Genomic DNA, 25,000 nt, shown 5'->3' with positions numbered 1-25,000 from the left:
GCCTCCACCTAGAAAACAGCACAGCAAGAGGAACAGGGTGCTGCAGGGGGCTTTCAACCCTGCTTGTGTGTCGGGCTCTACAGACAGTAGCTTTCCCTCTGGTCCAGACATGAGGACAAAAGACACCCCCCTCTCTCCACACACACACACACACACACACACACACACACACACACACACACACACACACACACACACACACACACACACACACACAACCACCCCTCCACCACTACCTCCACCCACTCATCCATGTAGGGGAATGTCTGGCAGCGCCATGGGGGGTTAAGCCCAGGGGAAAGGGGGCCCTAATCCTACCACCCCCCTCCCTCCCCAACCAACACACACACACAGACAGACAACTATGTCTGCCACTCCTCCAACCCCCAATCCCCCTTTCCTCGAAATACCCACCACACACACACACACACACACAATACCCCCCCCCCCCCACCTCCCAATCTTGCGTGATCTGGCAGCACCCATCTGGACCCCCCCCCTCACCCCTGTTCTTAGTGGCATCGCAGATGGGCACAGAAACTCTGACTGACAGCAGTGCATCTGTATACCTTTGCAGCCTGATAAGCGCACTGCTAAGCTGGCGGGAGTCCTCCAGGCCCCCAGCCTGTGCAGCGTGCTTGACTACCCCAAACGACAACCGCACAACCACAACCACTTCAAACTACTACGCTTCACAGAGAGATACAGGAAGTGACATCTCACAACCGCACAACCATAACCACTTCAAACTACTACACTTCACAAAGAGATGCGGGAAGTGACATCACACATGCGCCGCAGATACTGTGCATGCATGTGAGGGCTTTGCAGCAGTCCTGCTTGAGCTTAAACAGGGTTGTCAACAACTGAACCTATACTTACTGCTTCTGGTGGTGACCCAGGTTACCACACACACACACACACACACACACATAACTACACTGCTGAAAGAGTCAAGCAAATGATGTAATGCAGAACCACATCACACATTCTAATCTAAGAGGGCGTGCTGCTGCTGGCCTGTGTTTTGACTATGGCACCTCTGTCAAGTGCTGTCTCACCAGGTTGTTAAATGATATTCTAACGCTGAGCAAACGTGCCAGATAACAGGAAGGGAGACAGGGAGGCAGGTTTTATGAGCTGCTGCTATGGAAACGTGGCACTGGAGAGTTGCGCTTGTTGTTCCACAGGCTACACACACACACACACACACACACACACACACTCTTCCTTCTCCAGGACCCCAGCCAGCAGAAGGCCACCTCCATGGTTAAGACAATCACTGGGGCAGGATTAACGATTAGCGTCTTACTTTCAAGGCTCCAGCGCACTTATGTGTGCTTACGCCCGGGTTCATTTTAAAATATGTGTGTGTGTGTGTGTGTGTGTGTGTGTGTGTGTGTGTGTGTGTATGTGTAAGGGAATTAACAAGCGAGTTACATCAGTGTTTACCAATTCAGTCTTTAGCAGTCCAGTCAGCACTCATAATCACAGTGTCTCCATCCATCAGCAAAATGTAAACACCGAGGAAAGAGTTTCTCACGAGTGACCCGTCCCATGCTGACCTGCCTGCACTGCACCGCTCAGAACGGCTGTTCAAGACAACCATCTTCCAGACCTCCGTGGCGCCTCAGACCTCAACAAACTATTCAGCTCATTTGAAGTGTCCTTTGTGACACTCATTCCCAGCTGGTGCCTCTGGCCCAGGTCCGGCCCACGCTCATACCAGCCTCAACAGCTACCTGGAAGGTGTGACGCTATCAGAGAGAGGCAGCAGCAGCACACACACACACACACACACACACACACACACACACACACACACGGGGAAAACAAACACACTCTTCAACACGCAGAGCTCTTGATGATGGCATGGAAGGCTCCGGAAAGCGAATGTGACGTGAGGAGTGACAGGAATGATCAGTGCTGGTTTTCAATAGCAGCCTCTGGAAGCCCGGCTGCTGCTACCCTCCCCATGCCATCACCCAACCGCTGCCATGGCATGCCACACAAGGTGAAGAGCGTTGGTCACCACGCCAGTGATACGACTACTATGGCCATAGTCCCCCGAGTTTTTAAAGGTGAATGCCAAGTAATCATTCCCATTTTTCTTGGTGTCAATCACCAATAAACAATGGGTGCTGCATTATGTACCTGCACCAGCAGGTAAGCAGTAGCAGTAGCAGTAGCTCGTCTTTGCCTTGCTACAAACAATGGGTGCTGTTTGATCAGCATTTGAGAACTTTACAAACGTTCTCTTCAACAATATTCCACTCACCAATGGTCCCTCTAGGTGCAAGGAGACTTGGCAGGAGAGGCCGTCCTCCTGAAGGCCACTAATGGGTGAGTCAGCATTCTGGCACGGCCCCCAAAGGCAACCTGATCGGACCCGATGAAAAGCCCTGCCATCCCTGATGAAGCCAGCAGGCTACCTCCATACAGCCCAGCCTGCCTTTCCCCCCATACAGAGGGGGAGACAACAAACAGCGCTCAGGGCAAGACTTGGGATCAGGGATGGGAGTGCGAGGCTGTGTGTCTTCAATCAGCAGAAACTAGAGAGCGGGAGACACACAAGGTATAACAAAACACCTAGCCCACAAAAACAGAGTGTGTGCCTGTTCATACCTGAACTAAGCAAACAAGGAAGATCACTTTACTCGTTTTGTAGCTACATGTGCTGGTACATTCAGATGACAGGTGTTGACACTTGTTGAGACTATTGTACAACGGATAACAACTAGTATTGCTATCCAATAAAATGTCTTTCATGTCATCTTCATATCATAATCTCTTGAATTTATGAAAATGAAAATCTAAACCGTCAAAATAAAAACCTCTCAGAAATAACCATTTCAAATACTGTAGCTGTGGAACTGTATATTTAAGGAGCTAAAAAAACATCTTCTCCGACCTGTTTTCTCTGAATAATATCCCTTCAGGTCAAATCGGACCCTAAGAATGCGCAACTGGCGGAATTCAGGAGCGCATATTTTCCGTTCCACCCTCCTGTTATTCCAGAGTGCTGCGTGTGTTGTTTGTCTATATGAACAATTACCTGCAGGGAGTGGAATGAAAACAATCTGGGAGGGGGCCTAGAAGAATAGGGTCGAATACCTTACACACACACACACACACACACACACACACACACACACACACACCTGTTTAATAATAACAATAATCATTGAACGCAATTTAAATGACAATTAGATTTGGTTTTGTCTAATTTAGACCAAATCAAATCTGGAAAGCATATCCATGACAAAGGGATGATGTTCACTGTTAATGAGTTCAAAACAGTTGTAACACCAATCCTCAACAATACACTGACTGCTTCACACACTAAATGAGTATTCCAGGAGCCTTCTAGAAGTCACGCCTCTGTTCTCTCAACACCAAATGCTTTAATGACACAAAGTTTGGTGTTAAAAGTTAAATTAGCACACTGTTGCATGTTACTACATGTGATTTCAACCTCATCTCTACCTAAATGTTATTGACTTGAATCTTAAGAGAGGATCTTTTCAACAGCACATTGCCTGACACTTCAATTATTAGCCCTGTTGATGTTTGCCCACATTGACACACCCTGTCTACTTGACTCTGGCTGAACTTGTGAAGGACCCGTGATATGGTGACACACAGCAGCTGTGTGTAATCACACTTGTGCTTTTGAGGAGGTCATCAGAGACTACCAGTGGAACAGGACTCTGTAATCGTCTTATTATGACCGCCACGCAGCGAAGCGGCGGTCATATAGGTTTAGTCAGATTTTTTTCTTTTTCGCATGTCCAAATTTCCGTCAAGGATTCCCGGGACACTGTAAGACCGGGGTAGACTAAACTTGGTAAGAATGTAACCCCACATGGATAGCATGGAACCATCGTTTTTCGTTTTGATCTGTAGCCCCCCTGCTGGACTGGACCCCCCGAAAGGAGGGTAGGGCAGACACAGTTTTCTGTGAATATCTCGAGAACCGTAGGGTTTAGGAGGACCATTTTGTTTTGTATGTTGATCTCAAGGGGCCATGTCAACCCATTCCATAACCACTCATTTCATGTATAGCGCCACCTAGTTAAACACAAAAAAGTAAAAATGAGGTGTTGTAATCGCAGGTATCTGTGACCTAACATAATCAAAACTGCACGAAATTGGAAGTGTAGGATCATTATGACACCCTCTGAATGCACACCAAGTTTCGGAATTCGTGGAATTCCGTTCATGGGGGGCCACACAATAAATTAATTTATGTTACTATAGACCAACTGGCCTGTAGGTGGCCGGAGACAGTTTTCTGTGAATATCTCGAGAACCGTAGGGCCTAGGAGGTCCACCTTTTTTTTGTATGTTGGTCTTAAGGGGGCATGTCAACCCATCCCATTACCACTTATTTCATGTATAGCGCCACCTAGTTAAAAATTAAAAAGCAAAAAATTAGGTGTTTTAATCACAATATCTCTGGCTGACATGGTCAAAACTGCACGAAATTGAAAGTGTAGGATCATTATGACACCTTCCGAATGCATGCCAAGTTTTGTGAACTTTCGTTCATGGGGGGCCTTACCATAAAATGATTTATGTGTACATTTAGTGACCGTACACCAACAAGGGACACTGAAAGACCGGGGTACACGAAACTTGGTGGGCATGTAACCCCACATGGATAGCATGGAACCATCGTTTTTCGTTTTGATCTGTAGCCCCCCCGCTGGACTGGACCACCCGAAAGGAGGGTAAGGCAGACACAGTTTTCTGTGAATATCTTGAGAACCGTAGGGCCTAGGATGACCAATTTTTTCTGTATGTTTGCCTCCAGGGGTCATGTTAACCCATTCCATGTGCACACATGTACATAAACAGATACACACGCACACACATACATTCACAGTAATCATACGTATGACACATACTCACACAGTATAGTACGCATGCATGCACATGCACAAACACACATACGCAGACAAACACACAAGCACGCACACACACACACACACACACACACACACACACACACACCCACACACATAAACATAAACGTGTGCACGCACACATGCACACAATTCAAGAATTTCTCAGAATTATGAACAGGCAAGATGGGGGTGGGGTTGTATAAAATGAATTTTACATGTGAAATCTATGAACTAATCATGTTTTACCAGATACCAGTGAGAATTGAGTGTGGATAATGCAATTTAGTGAGACAGTTAGAATCATATAGGCCTTTCAGCGTGATTTATTTTTGTGGAAAAAATGTGCTGGACTGGGCGGCGGTCATATTTTGTACCACTCTGCGGTACATCTAGTTACATAACCATGTGAAGCAACACTGTTAAGGAGATGGGACACTAATTGGCTATTTGTGTGAGATGGAAAAAGTTTGATGGCAAAAAATGTGTGCAGTTATAGTCTTTTTGTTTGATAAAGATTTCAACTTTTAAGTACTTATCTAATATAAATAAAATCAAGTAGATAACAAAACTAACCAGAATACCCTATAGCTGGACCTTATGTGATCAACAACCCAAAGGGCTTAATGTCTGATCACTCAAAGTCATAACACACAAACAGGTAAAAAAAAGAGTCCCAGAGAAATTGACCCCCATTCCAACCAAACAGCTAACATTTAATTTCAAATGATCATTATCTTTAATGTGGCCATTACATTTTCAGTAGCCTAGAAATGACACGTGGGCTTACATGAAAAGGTGAATAATATTAATAAGATCATCAGTAGGCCTATTAATTAAGTTTGCCACAATGTCATGGGCATGGTCACACATGCATTTCTGCTAATATCTGTTCCTTACAGATCAGTAAACAAGACAACAAGATCAGTAAACAAGACAGCAAAACAAATGTTATCTGTTATTGAATGGCCTATAGACGCTTCTAGAGTCTATTCTGCCATTACAACACAAAACCTTGAAAGCCATTAACCAATTGTAAGAATTGTAAGAAAATGAATGTTTCTTAGAGACTTTCTTGAGAAACATCAGTGTTTCCCATACATTGACTTATTTGTGGCGGCCCACCACAGTATCAACATTGACCACCACACAATGAGTTTCCTGGTTGTACTAAATTGTGCTTACATCTGGTTAGAATCATAACCACACTGCACTAATTTGTTAAAAAACTGTTGCATTCAAGTTAATTCTGCAAACCTATACCACCACAAATATAATTAAATTCTGTGGGAAACACTGAACATTATTTTTCTTTCTAGAGACATTAGCTTGAGTCTCTCACGAATGAAAAATAATTTGCTGAATTCCTATAATAAAGTAATCTGCTCAGAAATGTTAACAATTTCATACTGCAGTCTGCCTGCGTTTGCATTTGGAATGAGAGGGGTCCATACCGCAGAAAACAATGTTTTCAAAAGCACAATGAGGGAAAACAGTCACACAAAGTCAAGTGCAACGTTGCTGGTGAATGCCATGATTCAAATTAGCTCCGAACAAAACCTCGTTTGTCTGATTATTGTCCACCCTAATCTCAGAATGAAGCAAAAAAATACATTCATTATGGGCGGAAATCTCATTGTTTTAGCGAACAGCCCTAATTTAACCTTTTGCCAGACTAGGCAATGCCAACGCCGGGGAGAGATGGGGAATTTTGCGTCACGTTTCAACAGGTGATCACAAGACCTGCTGCGTTCTTTGGTTTGTACGATTCAACGAAGGCACTGTGACTGAACAGTAAACAGTCATTCCTCCACATTAACATTTCTCGCTGTAGTCTTCGTGTGATGGTGCAAAATAGGCTACATCATACAATAATCCGTCGCAGATATGCTCTTATGAGAGACGGACAGGTGAGACTGCAGTAGGCTACAGTCCTCTGATGTCAGATTCCTATAGGTCGAACGCACTTACCTCGATCCATTTCTGCGCTTCGCGGAAGGCCGCCTCCGGTGCTGGTTCGGTGTGAGGCTGATGCAGTTGGAGGTGTCGTCCTGCATCCGAGCCAGGGCTGGCCATTTGAAAAGCCGTTCGGAGCTTGAATGAATCAGCAACACAGAAATAACACAGTGTTGGACGGATAGCCCACACACCTCTAACGTGGAAAGCCGAGTAGCTGGATTAGCGAAACTTGTTTAGTAGTTTGTCTCGCCGTGTCTGACTCGTTCCCCTCTCCCCTGCCTCTCCCAGCGCTTTGTGGTAGTGTTTCCTTGCCGCAGACCTGTGCTGCTCTTGCAGATGAGACGCCCCCCTGTTTCTCAACCGCAGGGACCGTGACTGCCTCCGACCTGCATTAGGAATCGAACCAATAGCTAAAAATACATGCAAAAGCGGAGCGACTCCAGCGGCCAATAAGAGAAGAGCAGCCCGTCCCACATCCTCCGCTCACGGTGAAGCACTCTCCTCTGAGGAGCACTGGCTGCACAGCAGTTTGATGCAACCTTAAAACATGTTCAACAGAATACTACAATGTTATGCAAACAAAACTAAACCAAAGATGTTAAAATAAACGTTATGACTGAACAAAAGAATAGAATGAAGAATCTAATTTAGCCGTTATAGCCTAATTGTGTTCTCTATATGCACTTCAAATGGGCTATTAAACATTATAAACATTTTTGTAAACAGTGCTCGATTCCTAATGCAGGTCGGCAGTAGTGAGGATCCCTGTGGTTTCGAAACAGGAGGTGTCTCATTGCTCTTCTTCAATACACACATCAACAATGTTTCTCTCAGTGCCTTTTTCCTCATAATATATATAAAAAAATGGCATTTCCTGCATATCAACAGCAAATAATTCCTCCTAAACAGTAGTTTTAGTTCTAGTAGTAGCACGAACGAGTAGTTATTTTTGTAGTCATCCACCTATGGAACATTGCATTGAAGACGAAGAAGAGTGTGTTTCACGGATTGGGATAAATGCAGAGACTAGATTTCCCTCACGGGATCAAAAGAGTATATATACTTATACTTATACTTACTATACCCACAGTACAGTGTAGATGACAGAGGTTTTTCTGATGCTGAGGCAGTTTTGTCTGAAGATGACAGCGGTTTTTCTGACGCTGAGGCAGTTTTGTCTGAAGATGACAGGTTTTTCTGATGCTGAAGCAGTTTTGTCTGAAGATGACAGCGGTTTTTCTGATGCTGAGACAGTTTTGTCTGAAGATGACAGGTTTTTCTGATGCTGAAGCAGTTTTGTCTGAAGATGACAGAGGTTTTTCTGAGTCTGAGATCTGAAGATGTATGGTATGAAAATGAACACCATACCACAGCCCTCACTCTGCACAGTGCAGAAGTCCTGGTCAACGCTCATGTTACATCCCGTCTTGACTTCTGCAAACCATCCTGTCTGCATGCCAAATAAGCTACTCTTTCATCTCCAATTAATCCAAACCTCTGCAGCAAGGATCATCACACGTTCCAAATCTATAAGCCATGTGACACCTGTCCTTATCAGCTTCATCTGATTTCCACATTTCAAAACCAATTTCAAATTCTGCAACTTAAGTGCCTTGCTCAAGGGCACAACGGTGGAAGCCAGGAATTGAACCGACAACTTTCAGGCTATCGCACACTAGCCCAGTTCCTTAACCACTACACTACCACCGCCCCGCGCTCAGGGAGCAGTGAGGGATTAGGTGCCTTGCTCAAGGGCACTTCAGCCGCGGCCCACTGGTCGGGGCTCGAACCGGCAACCCTCCGGTTACAAGTCCAGAGTGCTAACCAGTGGGCCACGGCTGCGAACTACACGAACTACACCCCCACCCACTGCTGTAGTTCAGCAGGTCTACTCACAATACCTACATGTTCTACCAAATTCTGCTGCTCACATAAGGCCCTACATAATCACACTCCTGCTTACCCAACTGACCTGCTGGAGAACTACACCCCCACCCACTCACTGCCCTCCTCAGCAGGCCTACTCACAATACCTACATGAACCTCAACACCTCTGGAATTCTCTTCCCCTTAACATCAATGGGAATCTATTGAGGACTTCAAGTCATCTGAAAACTCTGGTCAGTGTAGCACAGTTTAAATCATTAGCTGTGAATATGATATTAGGCCAACTGTTTTATGTTTTTATGATTTGTATTTGTATGTTTATATTTGTGAAGCAACCTTAGACAAATAGTCTAAAATGTCTAATTTTCTGTCACTGCCTGCATGGATGTTTGAAGCTGGAGCATAGTCATACGAGTCCAAAAAGATAGATCTGATCAACCTGAATGGAAATAAATTAGTTTAATCTGTTTTGTGAATTAAATTGACATAGGCCTACTCATCTCCTTGCAAACATGACGTAAATATGTGCCATATCCAAATAACAGTGAAAACTGTCATGAATTACTTTGAAAAATCTTTAAAACATTGACTGCACTCATTTACACATGGCCCATAGCAGAACTGTGTATCTTCCCTTATTTATTTATTTATTCAATCATGTATTAATGTATTTGTTGCATTTCATGTGTTTTAAAGGGAAAGTCAGGTCATGACTTTCATGTGAGATGCAGCCTTGTCTACCGCCCCCTGCTGTTCACGAGTTCTGCTTGCGTGTGTATAAGTCCTAAATTAAAATGAAATTTGATTTAATTATATAGCCTTTACATAACTATTCGTCTATATTTCAGCACTGATTGTTATAATAGTAGCCTATACTCGTATGGACATTCACTGCCGACCACAGAATAACAGTAGGCCTAAGATGAAAATTTAAAAGCGATTTAGCCCTTGACATAAGGCTGCCTTTATTAGTGTCGCTACGCCTTTAAGGTTTCTAGGATACACAACACATGCTCCTTTACACTTCCGCGATTCATTCAAGGAAGAAGAAAAGCCTCCCAAACAAAGCTGAGTTAGCGATTTAGAGGTGCTGATCTCAGAAGAGTGTCTAGAGCGCACACTTTCAGGGCTAGTTGTATGTTTCCCGATACGCATCTGTGAAGCAGGCGCCTGTTCTTGACAGTTGTCATATGTCCGTGGCACATAACGCTACAGCCAAACTCCTCCTGACATGCACAGCACAGACTGACTCCAAACAGGCCAGGCTACACATACAGCCGAGAATCTCTTGGTTAGATTATTATGCTAACGTGTTTCATGTAAAGGTTTTCCGACATATGACAAGATTACTGGGCCCTACTCCACCAAGCCCTATCTGCAGCACTTTAGGCCTATAAAGTGGTAAGTAGGTAGGCTACTAGAGATTGTTTTTGTATTCTGCAGTTTATGGTAGCGTACATAGGCTAGACTAGTAAAATGGTAACCTATTCTGAATACCTATAACGGTAACAGGTAGCCTAACAGATGGCAGCAGGTTTATTGCATATTTCTAGGCTTATGTGCTAATGAACATTAGTTAGGCTATTCTATTAGATTGTCCACATGAAGTCAGAGTCAAAGATCTGAGACTGATAATGTCCTAAATCGATGATTTTAAATAGGCCACCCGAAATATTATCAAGGGGAACTGTAAATAATGCAAGTATTTGATTTAATGTGGTTAGAAAATAGTGTGGTTTCGTCCAGTAGATGGCGCCATAACTCTTATTTCATGCTACCTTTTTCTCAAAAGATCTCTCTGGACTTGCATACAGTTTGAATCCTAGATTATCCTGAGAGACTTTTTAAACTAAACTAAAGCAATTGTAAGCCTTACAACAATGAACTTCCTTATGCTACTGATAATTAAATAATTCATAGATTTCATAAACCAAATAAGCTACAGACTTATTGAAAACCCTTGTAAAGTTGTGTTTGTGATGCCTAACCCCCTACACCTGTTGCCTTTCAGCTTTCCCACCAAATCACCTGTGATAATGTCCCTCCTTGTTGTCTCGCTGCCCATGGTTGTCATAGTGACAGTTCGTTATGGTGCGGATTTGTTAGCTTTCTGCCGACAGCTGTTCAACCAGGCTGTGAAGCTCACGCGTGGTCACCCGACAGTGAGCATAGACAAGACCCATGCCTTTGTTTTCTCCAACTGCACCCATGGCCAAGTTGACAGCGTGCTGGAGACTTTCCACCTGTACAGCGACTCACACCCGTCTCTGTGCATTGGCCAAGAGAAAGGTGAGACCAGAATGACTGTGGGTCTGACTGGAATTGTCACAGAATTCTATCCTATTTGTTACACATATGGCATGATCGACAAATCATTCACATTTGAAAAGAACACACATGTACACAGTCAATGAAAGAGAGGGGGGGGGGGCATAACCTTTAATCTTTTGAAATCCCTAGGCCAACCATCTTAGGTATACTTAAGTACTACTTGTAGTAGCCTACTACTATTACATGGTATAAAGACGGGACAAAGACCAATAGACACGACTTAAGAGAGACACTGCAGCCTCGTCCATCTTAAATCTACTACACATCAGTACTCAGCATATCTTGTCTAGACTTGTTAATATGATCTGACTATGTTAGATTAACAGTTTAGTGTCACGTAATCTGCACATGTAGCATGTGCCATGAAGTTGTGATATAGTTAGATAATGCTCTCAAATCTGCACTACATATACATGTGCCTTGATATGCTCACACTCATACAGTGCGTGCACACACCTTTACAAGTTAGTGGATAGTGACATCTTGAGGCAGTGAAGGGGACTTGTCAAAAGCCATTACATACGCCATTAAAAAGCAACTTGCAGGTTGGAAACACTATAAAGCATAGTGCAGATAAATTATGAAGGAACTAGGTTCTCAGAAAGAAAAAAAAATGATAACTACGCCAGAAACAACATATTCTAGTAAAATTGTGACAAAAAAACTTCCTCATCTATAAACCACTGCCCGGAAGTGAGGTAACAGAGGGCAAACAGATCAAGTTCAGTGGATGGTGTAATGGATCCTGACGCAGACTCAGAGGAGATTGCAAACAACGAAAATGCATTTGAGAGGTAGAGTTGTGAGAACCAGGGACTCCGTGATAACGGTGGCTAAGCATGTCCTGACAGGATGCAATGCAAGCAGACATTAGCGATAAAATCTGTTTCATTACATTGTTTTCAATTGGAGTATCCTGACTGAGAGCAGCGCGATGCAATTTTTGTTTTGAGTTTTGTCTTTTGTCGGACGCCCCATTTCTAATTGCGCTCTGTCGCTCGTGTTGCTCTGCTATTTTGAATGAGAATGTTGCAATAGAAGGGCATAAATAACGGATTTAGTGTAGACAGACATAGCCTACAAGACAGTCACTCGCTGGGATCTTATTAGGACTATGACTAACGCTGTGTCTGCTGTGTCTGCATCAATGACATTATCTTGATATCCTTTAATAAATCTGCTGTAGCAATCGTACTTTCAACGTTGCTGCTGATGAAACAGCCATGTGGAATATTCACAATATTTTGTGACAATTGGGCAACATGGTAAATAACAAGAAACTGTTTGACGGCCCATATTTATTCTGTCACGAACTTTTGGCGGAAAAGTTTCAAAGTTATTCATGAGGGAAAGAAGAAGGTAGGCTACACTTTTGGAAGAGGAAGACAGAAACACGTAAGATAGCAGTAGCTACATAAGTGGCAGTATAGCTTAGTGATAGGGTTAGGCTACTATGGACACATTCACAGAAGGAACATTTAGAACTTTGCTAAAGTCATTATTAAAGGAACCGTATGTAAGAAATGTATTTCAATTAATCATAAAATGGCCCTGATAAGTCACTAGACATTAAGAAATCATGTTCATTTCAAATACTTTTATCACTGACAACAGTAGTCCGGCCAGGATATTGTCATTTAAAAAGTTGCAGCCCTCAACTGATGTTGATGTTGGGTTTTGTCATGTCATGTTGTGTTTTGGCCTGATGCGCCACCCTCCACCTATCTAGTAATCACAAAGTCAGTAGTGTTTCGGCATCCGGTTTGGCAACCTCGAGTCAGGGGGGAGGGGGAGGGGATACACCTCTCTACAGTAATTTGAAAGTGGTTGCAGTACCAGTTTTGGCCACAATCTTACATATGGTTCCTTTAATCAGAATATGCCATGTGACATGTAAGCTAAACAGGAATATGTACGGAATATTTTCTTAACAACTCATGTAAACACCATATTCGCAATATTGTCTTTTTCTGAATAAGATCAATTACTTGTGTAATAATAATGTCCATGTACACGTTGTGACACATGAGGCGGTAAAGTCCCCTCTTTAGGCTACATGCACAAAACGCACCCAAGCACGAAAACCCTTGCTTTCTTATTGAAATGATGGACGCAATGTCCTTACAGGCTGGAAGTCAGCACAAACATAATAATTAACCACTATGACTTTCCAAAAAAAGAACTCTCTCTCTCACCACTGTCTGAGCACTACTATCTACACCACAATGAGGGCAAAGCGCAAGCTTCAGTCTACCTCCACCTACGTAATATGACGTGTTTGTGGGCTGGAGAGGCATATTTAGGAGGCTACTTCAGATGGGCACACTTTCTTCTGAATAACTGTCCAGAAGTTCTTTTAAGGTTTTTAAAAAGACATTTTCAGACAAGATGAAGTATAATTTCAGTTTTGAAATCAACCTGCAAATTGCTCTTTAACTTGAAACAGGAAGTACTACAGACATATTATAGAATAATGCCACTGTTCCAGGAAGGTACAGAAAATAAATGTATGGCCTTATGGCGGTGATGATCATTGTGTTATATTTGCAGCCATTTCTGTGATAAGTAGAATCACTAGCATCACAATTGGTATAATCGGCGATACCTTCTGTGACTTCCAGGTGAGTTTCTGGACGAGGTTGTGAGTAATGCTGCCCCAAGGCTGGTGCTGGAGCTAGGGATGCATTGTGGGTACTCGTCGGTGCGCATCCTGCGTCTGCTAGGCCCTGCTGGCAGGCTTCTTGCTGTAGAGCAGGATCCTGAGACGGCCGATAAAGGGGAAGAAATCATCCTAGTGGCTGGCTTCAAACACCCACAGGTGCGTTGTCAAGGGAACACCATGTCTGGGCCCTGAGGGAGCTAATGGCCTTATGGGGTTATTTGCATTATCCAATAACATGAATCACTTCTTGAACAATATGCTGTATATAGATACAAGCTGCAATTTTCCCTCCATGCATTACCTTTAAAAGATATGCCATTTTTATGGCATATGAAATTTACTGAAATCTTAGTGCCTCCTGTTCGGTAACTTTTGAAGAATGCTATTTTAACAATCAACACTTACATTAAAAAAAAAAAAAAAAAAAAACAGGTCTGAGATCTATTACAGAAAATGTATTGAAGAAATCTCAGCTGAATAATATCAAACAAAAGCACTGATGGCTCACTCCTCTACTTCCTGATTCTCTCTTATAGTTCCAGGTGTTGACATGTCCCTCAGCAGTGGCCATTGCTGGGCTACAGGCCCACATGGGTGACGCCCAGGGCCTAGATCTGATTCTGATGGACCACGACGTGGAGCAGTACCTACCAGACCTGCTGGCCCTGGAGAAGTGGGGTGTCCTTTCCCCGGGCTGTGTGCTTCTGGTCAACGGCATCTTCTGCACGGAGGCAAGACCCTTCCTGGAGCACATCCAGGCCCGGCCACTGTGCTACACCCAGCGCAGGCAGCTACAGGGGCTGATGGAACTGACCTGGAACAGGGCATCGGACGTGTGTTAGAGGGATGAGAGGCGGGAACAGGGCATCGGACGTGTGTTAGAGGCATTAGAGGCATTAGTGGCTGGATGAATTCCTGGACTCTACTGATGCTCCAGACTGCTTATGGGCGCTGCTGCTGCTCGTGTGCGCTGCAATAAAGTGATAAGATGCTCTAAAGCAAAAAAGTATTATGAAACTGAGGTTTTATTTTTCGCCAACACTGAGGTTTGTTTGCCAGTTCCTACATGACTGCTGCTGTATTAGTTTTAGTACAGATGTGTAGAAATTATTTGATGTGGGTATCTACTCCTGAGCCACTGAGTGCATGCTGTCATTAAAGTGGAATGACCTTAATGAACTGAAACAAACTGAATTGTTTTGATTTATCAAAATATGATACAAAAACATGCTGTCTGCTTGATCTCCCTGTCTGTCTGTTTGGTATCTTGTGTTATGGTGCATTCATGGCACTTGGGAATGACAAGGACCGCCCCCGTGGCTACTTTGTTTTTCCCACAGCAAGTGTTCATGTGCTTTGCCATCGGAATGTGTGACAAACACGGAGACCACAACAAAGGTTAAAGCATACACTCACTAATCCTAAATAAACAACTGTATATGCTTAAAATATAGTGTAAGACGCTTGTGAAAGAAAGATATGCAGCTTTCAAGTGACAAAAACGGCAAATTCCCGAGTTCACATTACTGTTGGACATGAAAGGCCACAACGTGAAGAAAAAGTGATGACGATCCCCTAACTGGGCAATTCTGTTAGCAAAATCTAGCCCCAGTTTCTGACCTCACACATTACGTGACGTGAATGATGCGGAATGATGACGTTTTTTACTGGGAAAAAGGTTTTTCCGATGCCCATGAACGCTAGGTTAGCCCAGTTAGGGGCTCGTCATCACTTTTGTCGTCACGTTGTAGTTCGTTTGTAGTCCATGTGGCCTTTCATGTCCAACAGTTTTAATGTGAACTTGGGAATTTGCCGTTTTTGTCACTTGAAAGCTGCATATCTTTCTTTCACGAGCATCCTACACTATATTTTAAGCAAATACAGTTGTTTGTTTAGGATTAGTGAGTTTATGTTTTAACCTTTGTTGTGGCATCCGTGTTTGTCACACATTCCGATGGCAAAGCACATGAACACTTGCTGTCGGAAAAACAAAGTAGCCATGGGGGCGGTCCTTGTCATTCCGAGGTGCTCTGAATGCACCATTTTACACAAGCTTACGTCACAGACCACTTGGAGGTGCAAACAGTTTTGGTTTTGGTTAATTTGACCATCAGTTAACTTCGAAACAGACACCTTACTTTGGATAGACAATAACAGTATATCATAGGGGTGATTAACGTCAAAAAAATCTAGACTGGATATCCTAACTTAACATTTGGCACCTCCGATATGTTTTTAGTGTTATAAAGATGTTAAACAGCCCGTTATAGTTAGGCTACCAAATTGATAGCCAAGGAGCCTAAAGTGACATTTTTATTTTTCTGACTTCGTCGTCTACCTTTAACCTGCATTATCAAATCCGTTTTACAGAATGGTGCTACCATCTACCTTCATGCAGTGAGTGGCATTTTTATTTTTTACTACTACATTACCTGCATGCACAAGCTCTGAATTACAAAGGACTTTTTAAGTGTGATTTTCAGTACTTGACTGCGCATTCAGGTTCACTTGCATAGCAAGTGCACTGTTATGTTAGTAAGCATGTACCAGTCTGATCTCATCTCCCTCAAACAGATGATTCCACCTGGCCTGTGATTGCTGCACATTTCTGCAATGGAAGTCGTCAGTCTCCCATTAACATTAAGGCTAGTCTCAAACTCAAACAGATGACGCCCTTTCTACAGAAATTCACCTTCACTGGCTTCAATGACAAAGCTGCCATGTCTAAGATAAAGAACACAGGCAAAACTGGTAATATGACAACAAATATGAGAAAATATAATCTCCTCGGGTGGGAGATGGGTCCTCTTACTGTCTGTCTGTCTGTCTGTCTCTCTCTCTCTCTCTCTCTCAGTGAAGGTTGAGTTTAAAGCGGGGACACTAAAAGTGAGTGGAGGTGGCCTTTCTACTGCCTACGACAGCTTGCAGTTCCATTTGCACTGGGGGAATCTCAGTAGCCCAGGCTCTGAGCACACTGTGGATGGCAAGCGTTACCCCATGGAGGGTACTGCTGCCCTCATTCAGATTTATTTCCCTTTTGCTGTGACTGATGAAGAGATGGTATATGGGCGCCTGGTGAACACACTCCTGTTTCTTCAGCTGTGTGAAGCAGCCCATTGAACTGCATATTTTACCTATATTGAATATTTTTTATTATATAAAACATATATTATAGCATTCCCTAATCATTCCTTAGTCACTGTTTACAATATTCCCTGATCATTCCTTAGTCACTGTTTACAAGATTCCCTAATCATTCCTTAGATTCCCTAATCATTCCTTAGTCACTGTTTACAATATTTTGTTGTAACACCATGGACTGCGTATCAAATGCGCATTCTATGTATTGATGTGATTTCCCTCAAAGACCGTCAACATGCACATCCAAGTCATTGAAGTTTCAAAGAATATTCAATTAAGTGTAGTCTTACACAGCTCTAATACCATGTTTTTTTTTCTGTTCCAGTTGCACATTGTCAATGCCAAAAGTATATATAATGGCAATATGGCTAAGATTCTACAGGAAAGTGAAGGTCTGGCTGCTCTTGGCTTCTTCATTGAGGTATTGAGTGCTGTTTTGCTGTAACTCCTCCTGAAACAGTATGAGGTATATCGGTATGAGGTGTGTTTAAAATAGGGGAGGCCTTGAATTGAGAAGGCCCCATCTCTGTTGTGTTTTGCCACAGGTTGAGTCGGGCACAACGGACCAGCCGGCAAGCTGGAGGAATCTGACCGCTCACCTGTCCAGCATCACAGAAAAGGGTGTGCTGCCGCTATCTCAGATCTGACCATGTATCGGTGTGCTTTCATGTTTGGCTCCAATGAAATAAGCCTGGCCTAGAATATACGGATGCGCTGTTTTTCATTTTGAAAATCCAACCTCCATTTAATGGACTCTGTTGTTTCATGTCCATTGTCAACTCTAATGTCATGGATTTAATATATATATATTATTGGATTTGTATTTTATTTATTTTAAACTGACTTCTACTCTATGTCCAGGCCAATATGCTGACATCACTGGCATCTCCATGGATGACCTAACAAGTGGAACACGCCCACCTGCAACGAGGCTGTGCTATGGACCGTCTTCAAACATCAAAGTCAGCAAGAATTTGGTACGTTTGCATTATCCTGCCCATGTGATTTAATTTAGTCGGTGTGTTTAATTTAGTCAGTGTGCTTGATTTAGTCAGTGTGTTAGTCAGTGTGCTTAATTTAGTCAGTGGGTTTTTTTCTGGAGAATGTTTTTTAAAAGCAAATGGGCCAGAGGGGCTCATGGGTTCTTGTTGATGCCTGCAGGTAGATACATGCAGAGTGAGCATGGCTTACAAATGGTAATGTGTAATCTAAAGATTGTTTGAATCATCCCTAATGCCTTTACGTTTCAAATTGACCTCAGGTAAATTATGTTTATCAAACATTTCCCTGAAGTCAACAAACAAAAAAAGTTGCATTAATAATTGGGACCACAAATTGCAATATCATATGCTGTGAACAGTATTTTATAAATGATTGGGTTTATCTTTAACATCCCTGAATTTCAGATTGACCTCTTCAGCACCACTGTGCGAGTTGGAAACAGCAGCTCACCGTTCATGACCAACGTATACCGCAGTGTGCAGTCCCTCAATGGCAGATAAGACTGGTCACTTCTACTCGGTGGCCAGTTATGACCTACAGAGGGCCGCTGGACCTCCGTTAGCTCTTCAGGACTATACTAGGTAATACTGTGCATGGAGGAGTGTGTGTCCCCGACCCAGAAAGGAAGACCAGCCGTGTGTAGCGGGGCAATTTAAGTCTATCAAAGGTATTTGCAAACTTACAGTGTGTACAAATGTGAGAATTTAAGTGTGCTTCTGGGTTGCTATAAGCACACTGCCTGTGGGGTAAAATGAGTCAAAGTTTAGGGAATGACCGGGTTCAACTACCCAAATGCATAAAGTTAAATCACATATGTAGAGTTTAATTGGTGGTGCATCCTAGCAATGATTAAGAAACATTACTTGTAGCAATGTGCCATCACAGAAGACTAACAGATGGGGGCGCTACATCCCTAGGGAAGTTTCAACTCCTATGCTTGTAGCCCTATTCTTTGTAGACAGCACTTTTTTTTCCTTTTAGCATATATCACACATTGGTCATTGCAGTATTTAAGTCTATTTAAAATCGTACTTTATATGATTTAATACAATATTTGGTAACTTTTTTTTTTCTAAATGTCTCACAAAAGAATGTCTAAATGGAATCGCAGCGGTGGCTTTGAGAGTTCTTCTCTTCCCTACTCATTTTAATCATGAGGGCACTAAAATATCAAATTGACTTTGCACATCTTTCTCATTGTTTCTAGACATGGCACATACTGTATACACTTCGTTGTCTCTTCCCGATTTTTCTCATAGTTCCAGACGTTGGCATGTTCCTCAGCAGAGGCTGTTGCTGGGATATGGATCCACTTGGATGATACCCAGGACCTGGTTCTGATGGACTATGTGGAACAGTACCTCCTGGTTCTGATGGACTATGATGCAGAGCAGTACCTCCTGGTTCTGATGGACTATGTGGAACAGTACCTCCTGGTTCTGATGGACTATGATGCAGAGCAGTACCTCCTGGTTCTGATGGACTATGATGCAGAGCAGTACCTCCTGGTTCTGATGGACTATGTGGAACAGTACCTCCTGGTTCTGATGGACTATGATGCAGAGCAGTACCTCCTGGTTCTGATGGACTATGTGGAACAGTACCTCCTGGTTCTGATGGACTATGATGCAGAGCAGTACCTCCTGGTTCTGATGGACTATGTGGAACAGTACCTCCTGGTTCTGATGGACTATGATGCAGAGCAGTACCTCCTGGTTCTGATGGACTATGTGGAACAGTACCTCCTGGTTCTGATGGACTATGATGCAGAGCAGTACCTCCTGGTTCTGATGGACTATGTGGAACAGTACCTCCTGGTTCTGATGGCTCTAGAGAGGCCATTCCATTCTGTTATAAACTGCTGCAGTCAGTATGTGCTGCAATAAAGTGACTAGATGCTTTAAAGTGAAAAGCTGTCATATGAAACTGAGGTTTTATGCTTTAAACAGTAAGGGATGAAGCAATGTTTCATGTTTACAATTACTGCAAGCTTTTTTATTTTGTTAAACATTTATGTGGAAATTCTGTGTAATGATTTCAAAATGATTTCTCTGTGCGTTATCTGAATGTGTACTTTAACAAAGTGGAATGACGTTAATGAACTGAAACGAACTGGATTGTTTATCTTGCTTTATTTTATCAAAATGTTATACAAAAATGTTTATTTACAAAGTGCTGTCTGTTTGGGTTATGGAACAATAGCAAATCTCAACAACTTTGCTCATATTGAGAACTCATCTCTTCTCTCGTACATCAGTTACAAATATGTCAAACAGTTCCATATATTTTAATGTTTTGAGACTTGATGAAACTTGAATTCTCAAAATGATGCTGTTAGGGTTTCATTCCTGTTCTGATTGGCATATACCACAAAGGACTCTAGTGCTACCAAGGCAATGGCATCCAAACTATGTAAATTCTAATATGTTGATAACTTACAGGGACAAAATGCCAAATAGTATGTTCACTGACAAAAGTATTTACATTGGACAGAAATCGGTAGGAAAAAACAATCAACATGTGCGTGGGGAAGGGGAAGTAGAGAGTGGTGGCACCATTGTAGTTCTTTTGGCACCTGCAGGGCTCCATTGTAGTTCTTCTGGCATGTCCTCTGGAATGAGACTCGAGAGTGTGAAAGTCAAAGACAAATTAGCATTTCCCTTCTCTAGATTTGTAAAATCAAACATCTAACAAACATGTGAACAGGGGATAACACAAGTGAGCGATTGCTCACAACAGAAGACATTTGCAATTTTGTTGCAAGACAACAAGATTGAGACACCATCATGTGCTGTGAAAAAACATGGTGACATTTTGTCCGTTTGTCCAACATTCTCCAATAATAGTCGCAAAATCACAAGTACATAAGAGTTACATTCTAACACTTGAGGAGGATTCCGACTGAGTGTCCTGTTGTCTTCAGATGGCCTTGACCTGTCCAGGATGTGATGTGGAGGGGGGGGGGTGGTAATGACTGTGGACGTCCGCAGTTATGTCCCTGAAACTCCGGCGAAAGTCGGGGGTGCAGCTCTTCCTGTTTCTGTGGAGTTCAGCGGGTCCACAGCCTCCTTGGCTTCCGCAGCCAAAACAATAGAACCAATTAAAAAACCTTTAAACATAAAGAGTGCTTTCAGAGAAGTACACAACTGAGCAGGTTTGACGACAAGTTATCTCTCTTAATGGCACGACTCTTGAATGTGATTGAATGTAAAAGTATGTCACACTGACCAACTTTTGGGGGACACAAGATTAAATCAGTCTACTAGAAGAATGTCTCCAAGTGGAATCACCATGAAAAGTCATCACTGTTTTAAGCCAGTGGCTTGGACAGTTCTTCCTCTTAACCAGAGGAGTGCATGCTGGGAGCGGCCAGCTTGTCGCTGCCGGCAGGGCGCCGTGCAGATGAGCCTGGGGCGCCCCCTGGTGGTGGGGTGTCTAGGCCGAGGGAGCGGCGGTAGGCAGCGGACAGTCTGTAGAGCATCTCAGCGGAGGGCCGCGGCTGGGCGTCGGCCTTCTGCGTCAGCAGCATCTCGAACAGCGTGCTGACCTCCGACAGCAGGGCTCCGCCCAGCGGGCCCGCCTTCTCCGGCGACTTGCCGAACGTGGAGAAGGAGGAGGGCGAGACCGAGTCGTCGCCGGGCCCGCCCTGCGAGCCACTGCGGCCACGGTCGTCGGGGGACTGCGGCCCGTCGGGGATGAAGACGTTCTCGTGCCAGTCGCCGGCCAGTGGGAGGGAGAGGCGAGCGATCCAGCCAGGGTCCTGCACATCCGCAAACACATCATCTGGTGAAAGAGAGAGGGAGGGAGAGAGAGCGGGTGGTCAGACTAAGGGGGTGTATAACGCGCAGTGCTCAGTAATAATCCTGCGCCCTTTTTCATCTGTTTGAAGATAGAGAGGAGAGTGCAAGACTGACATTTAGCCCAGTGTGAGTACAGGGAGAATTTATATATCCACTGGGAATCTACTGGCGAGGTCAGTTTGGTTTGGTTTGGTTTGGTTAACGTCTCATTATGAGCTATGTTTGGTTATGGACACAACTCACATTTAACATTTTCATTGCATATGAACTTATATGTCTCGGCAAGACTTCATGCGACAGATGCAGGGTTCAGATAATAAACTGAAGGTAGAGATTTCCTCCAAATCCTATTTGAACCCTGGGTTCTGCATGTCTCCTGTCCTGTCTGAGAGGGTCTTTGGCAAACACAAAAACATCATGCTTTTCATTGGGATCAAAATGAGGAGTTGTTTGTGGCTCAGAAAACAGGATGGGAGGAAACGGCAGGAAGAGAAGCGCGTTTATCTTTATTTAGTGAGGAGGCATTTCCTGTGGCCGTTTCTCTGCTTGGACACGATGGAACCTGGAGCGCATGGTCAGACTCTAAAATGACACAGGCTTGTGCTTTGGATCACGGACGACAACAGAGTTGGACCACTGCTCGCTCTATCCAGGGACAGCCAGCGCACAGCCAGCAATCGCACAATTCTCTGTGGTTGTCGAAAACAAGGCTGCTTGATTGTCTTAAAAGGAAGAGGTGCAGATTTGAGCCACTTTAACGCAGTAGTAAGACTTTTTGAGCTACAGAACTATATAAAACAACAGGTGTTTGTTTTTAATATGACAGCATCATCAAAATGAATTCCAAGATAATACTAGAAGTAGTTGCTCATTGAAATATCAAATAGTGCTACCAAACATTGCTTTAAACATTGCAGTGTCTTAACATGCCTGAACTTTAGCATCACAATGGCTATCACATGCATGGCTATCATTTTAGCATTGCAATGGCTATCACATGCCAGGGGAAGGCATGCAGTGGAGAGGTTGTACGGAGGAGATACTAATGCACCATGACGGACTTCTTAACCCAATGAATGGCAGCCAAAATCATTTCATTAAATCCAAGTAGCTAAAGAATGCAGCCAGGTCCAGCTGTGTGTTGTGGTGGCCCCGTTGCCTGCTACTAAGTAGTGTGTGTGTGTGTGTGTGTGATTTGGTGTGTCTACTCAGTTGAATGAGTTTCCCCTGATTCCAAGAAGACCCCCTCCCCTTTAACTGGATTCTCCTCGGACAGATCTAATTAGTCTCCAGGCCCACTGAAATACTGCCTACTGGCCTTGTGCTCAACTGTAATCTTATAGCCCTTGCCCAAAGCCTTGACAGGATGGATACACACACACACGTGCACATACACACACACACAGACACACACAGACACGCGTGCACACACACACACACACACACACACATGCAAACACACACACATGCAGACACACTCATGCACACACACACACACATGCAGACACACTCATGCACACACACACGCACACACACAGAGACACATGTGCGCGCACAGACACACGTGTTCACCAGACCCCACAAAAAACCACAGTCCCCTCTTTCATGTGAATGCCAGCAGCACCCCTACACCCGCCTCCCTCCACACAGACCTTGAGGAGGAGGGCAGCCCTCATTAGAAAGCCAAACACACTTCCCCATCTACACACACACACACACACACACACACACACACACACACACACACACACACACACACACACACCCAGAGGCACACACGCAAATCCCTCACACCAATCCTCAGCGGCCTGTTGTGAGGGCCAAAACCCCTATTACAGATAAGCATCAGGGTCAGAGAGTAGCCCGAAGGTGTTTATTTTTCAACAGGAGCCCTAAGCTGTGCCTCTCAGAGAGAGAGCGGGAGAGCGCTTGAGAGCTGAGATTCCTGCGGCCCGCGCTCCACTCGTGAGTCACCATGGCGAGCCACGGCCGCAGCCACTAGCCGAGGCAATCTGGAGCCGCCTCTCAAGCGGGCCGCTTTCATCTTGTGACATCGCCACACTGAGACCTCAAAAGAGCACAGAGACTTGAGAATCAGCGCTTCACCAGAGGGAAATAAAGAAAGAACGAAAGAAAGCAAGAAAGAAAGAAGGAAATAAAGAAAGAAAGAAAGAAAGAAAGAAGGAAAATGCAATGAGAACATGGGTGTTAGACAAAGGAGAGATGGCACACACACACACAGACACACACACACACACACACACACACACACACAGAAGGCAGCTGTGTTTGAGTGCGGAGGCGAGGGGGCAGTCAGTGATCAAACGTGCCCACAGCCCACATCACAGACGACAGACTGGCCAGCTCCACACCTCCCCGCAGCAGAGTTCAAGTGCAGCCATGTTAGAGCCCCCTCTCTCTCCTCCTACCATGCCCTCCCTCCATCTCTCCCTCCCTCTCTCCATCTTTTCATCTTCCTTACTTCACACATACACGGCCGTTTCTTCTGTGTGTTTTAACAGGTGGGAGCACTTATCTTTTGTCACGTGCAACATTGTTTTCTTTTAATGTGTGACTTTTCTCTCGATCTTTAGTTTATAGATAAAAAGCAAACACAAAAGCCCATAAATAAATCCTTTCTGTGTCTTTTTCTCTGATGTCTGGATGATTTGCCTGGTTTCCTCTGTTTTTATGCTGACCTGAGGTCTCTTGGTCTCTTCTGTCTCTAAAGTCCAGTCCATCTCAGTGTTCTGTCCATCTCAGTGTTCTCATCTCAGTGTTCTGTCCATCTCAGTGTTCTCATCTCAGTGTTCTGTCCATCTCAGTGTTCTCATCTCAGTGTTCTGTCCATCTCAGTGTTCTGTCCATGTCAGTGTTCTGTCCATCTCAGTGTTCTGTCGACTGTTTCTCCTTTCTCCTTTTATCCCACTCTCAATCTACCTCACCTCCTGTACCCCCCCCCCCCCCCCCCCCCACCACCACCACCACACACACACACACACACACACCACCACCTTGTCTGCTGCTGCCTGCCTGCTGCTCATTAAAAGTTCATTAGAGAGGGGAGAACCTGGCGGGCGGACTCATTACTCTCTCAAAAAACAATTTGGGTCTTATTGGAACCAGAGGGACCTGCGTCTAGCACCTCCAGCACCTCCAGCAGGGCCCCATGTGTCAGGCAAGGTGGCTGATGGGAAGATGGGGGGGGGGGGGGGGGGGGGGCGGTGTTCCAACCACACAACCACATCAACAGCAGCCCAATCACTGCACCCACATTAAAGTCAATAATGTGATTATCTCAGTGGTTTAAG

The 25,000-nt window shown here is 44.1% G+C and overlaps 3 protein-coding genes and 1 pseudogene across 14 annotated transcripts in view; 2 read left to right on the top strand and 2 right to left on the bottom strand.

The window, feature by feature from the left end:
• limch1b (LIM and calponin homology domains 1b) overlaps positions 1-7,295 on the bottom strand; it is a 125,020-nt gene extending 117,725 nt beyond the window's left edge. For 3 of the 11 annotated variants that reach the window (XM_042075349.1, XM_042075350.1, XM_042075348.1), the window contains exon 1: positions 6,879-7,291. In XM_042075349.1, the coding sequence (XP_041931283.1) occupies positions 6,879-6,983 (105 nt within the window). In that variant the 5' untranslated portion in view covers positions 6,984-7,291. Of the gene's footprint in view, positions 1-6,878 lie in introns of all 11 variants that reach the window. The other 8 variants (XM_042075345.1, XM_042075353.1, XM_042075346.1 and 5 more) reach the window with 5 other exon arrangements.
• A 2,458-nt stretch (positions 7,296-9,753) lies between these two features.
• Positions 9,754-14,921, top strand: LOC121694981 (catechol O-methyltransferase-like). Of its 2 annotated transcripts, XM_042075442.1 has the most exons (4): positions 9,754-10,154; positions 10,765-11,042; positions 13,706-13,902; positions 14,283-14,921. In XM_042075442.1, the coding sequence occupies exons 2-4, from the start codon at positions 10,790-10,792 to the stop codon at positions 14,586-14,588; spliced, it is 756 nt and encodes a 251-aa protein (XP_041931376.1). In that variant the 5' UTR covers positions 9,754-10,154; positions 10,765-10,789; the 3' UTR covers positions 14,589-14,921. The 2 variants fall into 2 exon arrangements, with proteins under 2 accessions (XP_041931376.1, XP_041931377.1); XM_042075443.1 differs by lacking the exons at positions 9,754-10,154; positions 10,765-11,042 and adding an exon at positions 11,683-11,878.
• A 1,152-nt stretch (positions 14,922-16,073) lies between these two features.
• On the top strand, positions 16,074-20,006 carry LOC121695007 (annotated as a pseudogene).
• pcdh12 (protocadherin 12) overlaps positions 20,003-25,000 on the bottom strand; it is a 16,832-nt gene continuing 11,834 nt past the window's right edge. The window contains exon 4 of the mRNA XM_042075359.1: positions 20,003-21,672. Within this exon, the coding sequence (XP_041931293.1) occupies positions 21,230-21,672 (443 nt within the window). The 3' untranslated portion in view covers positions 20,003-21,229. The remainder of the gene's footprint in view (positions 21,673-25,000) is intronic.

This window comes from Alosa sapidissima, chromosome 20 (assembly GCF_018492685.1).
Source record: "Alosa sapidissima isolate fAloSap1 chromosome 20, fAloSap1.pri, whole genome shotgun sequence".
NCBI classification, from domain to species: Eukaryota; Metazoa; Chordata; class Actinopteri; order Clupeiformes; family Clupeidae; genus Alosa; species Alosa sapidissima.
The sequence above is the reverse complement of the archived record's forward strand: the minus strand, read 5'-3'. Positions and strand labels throughout refer to the sequence as shown.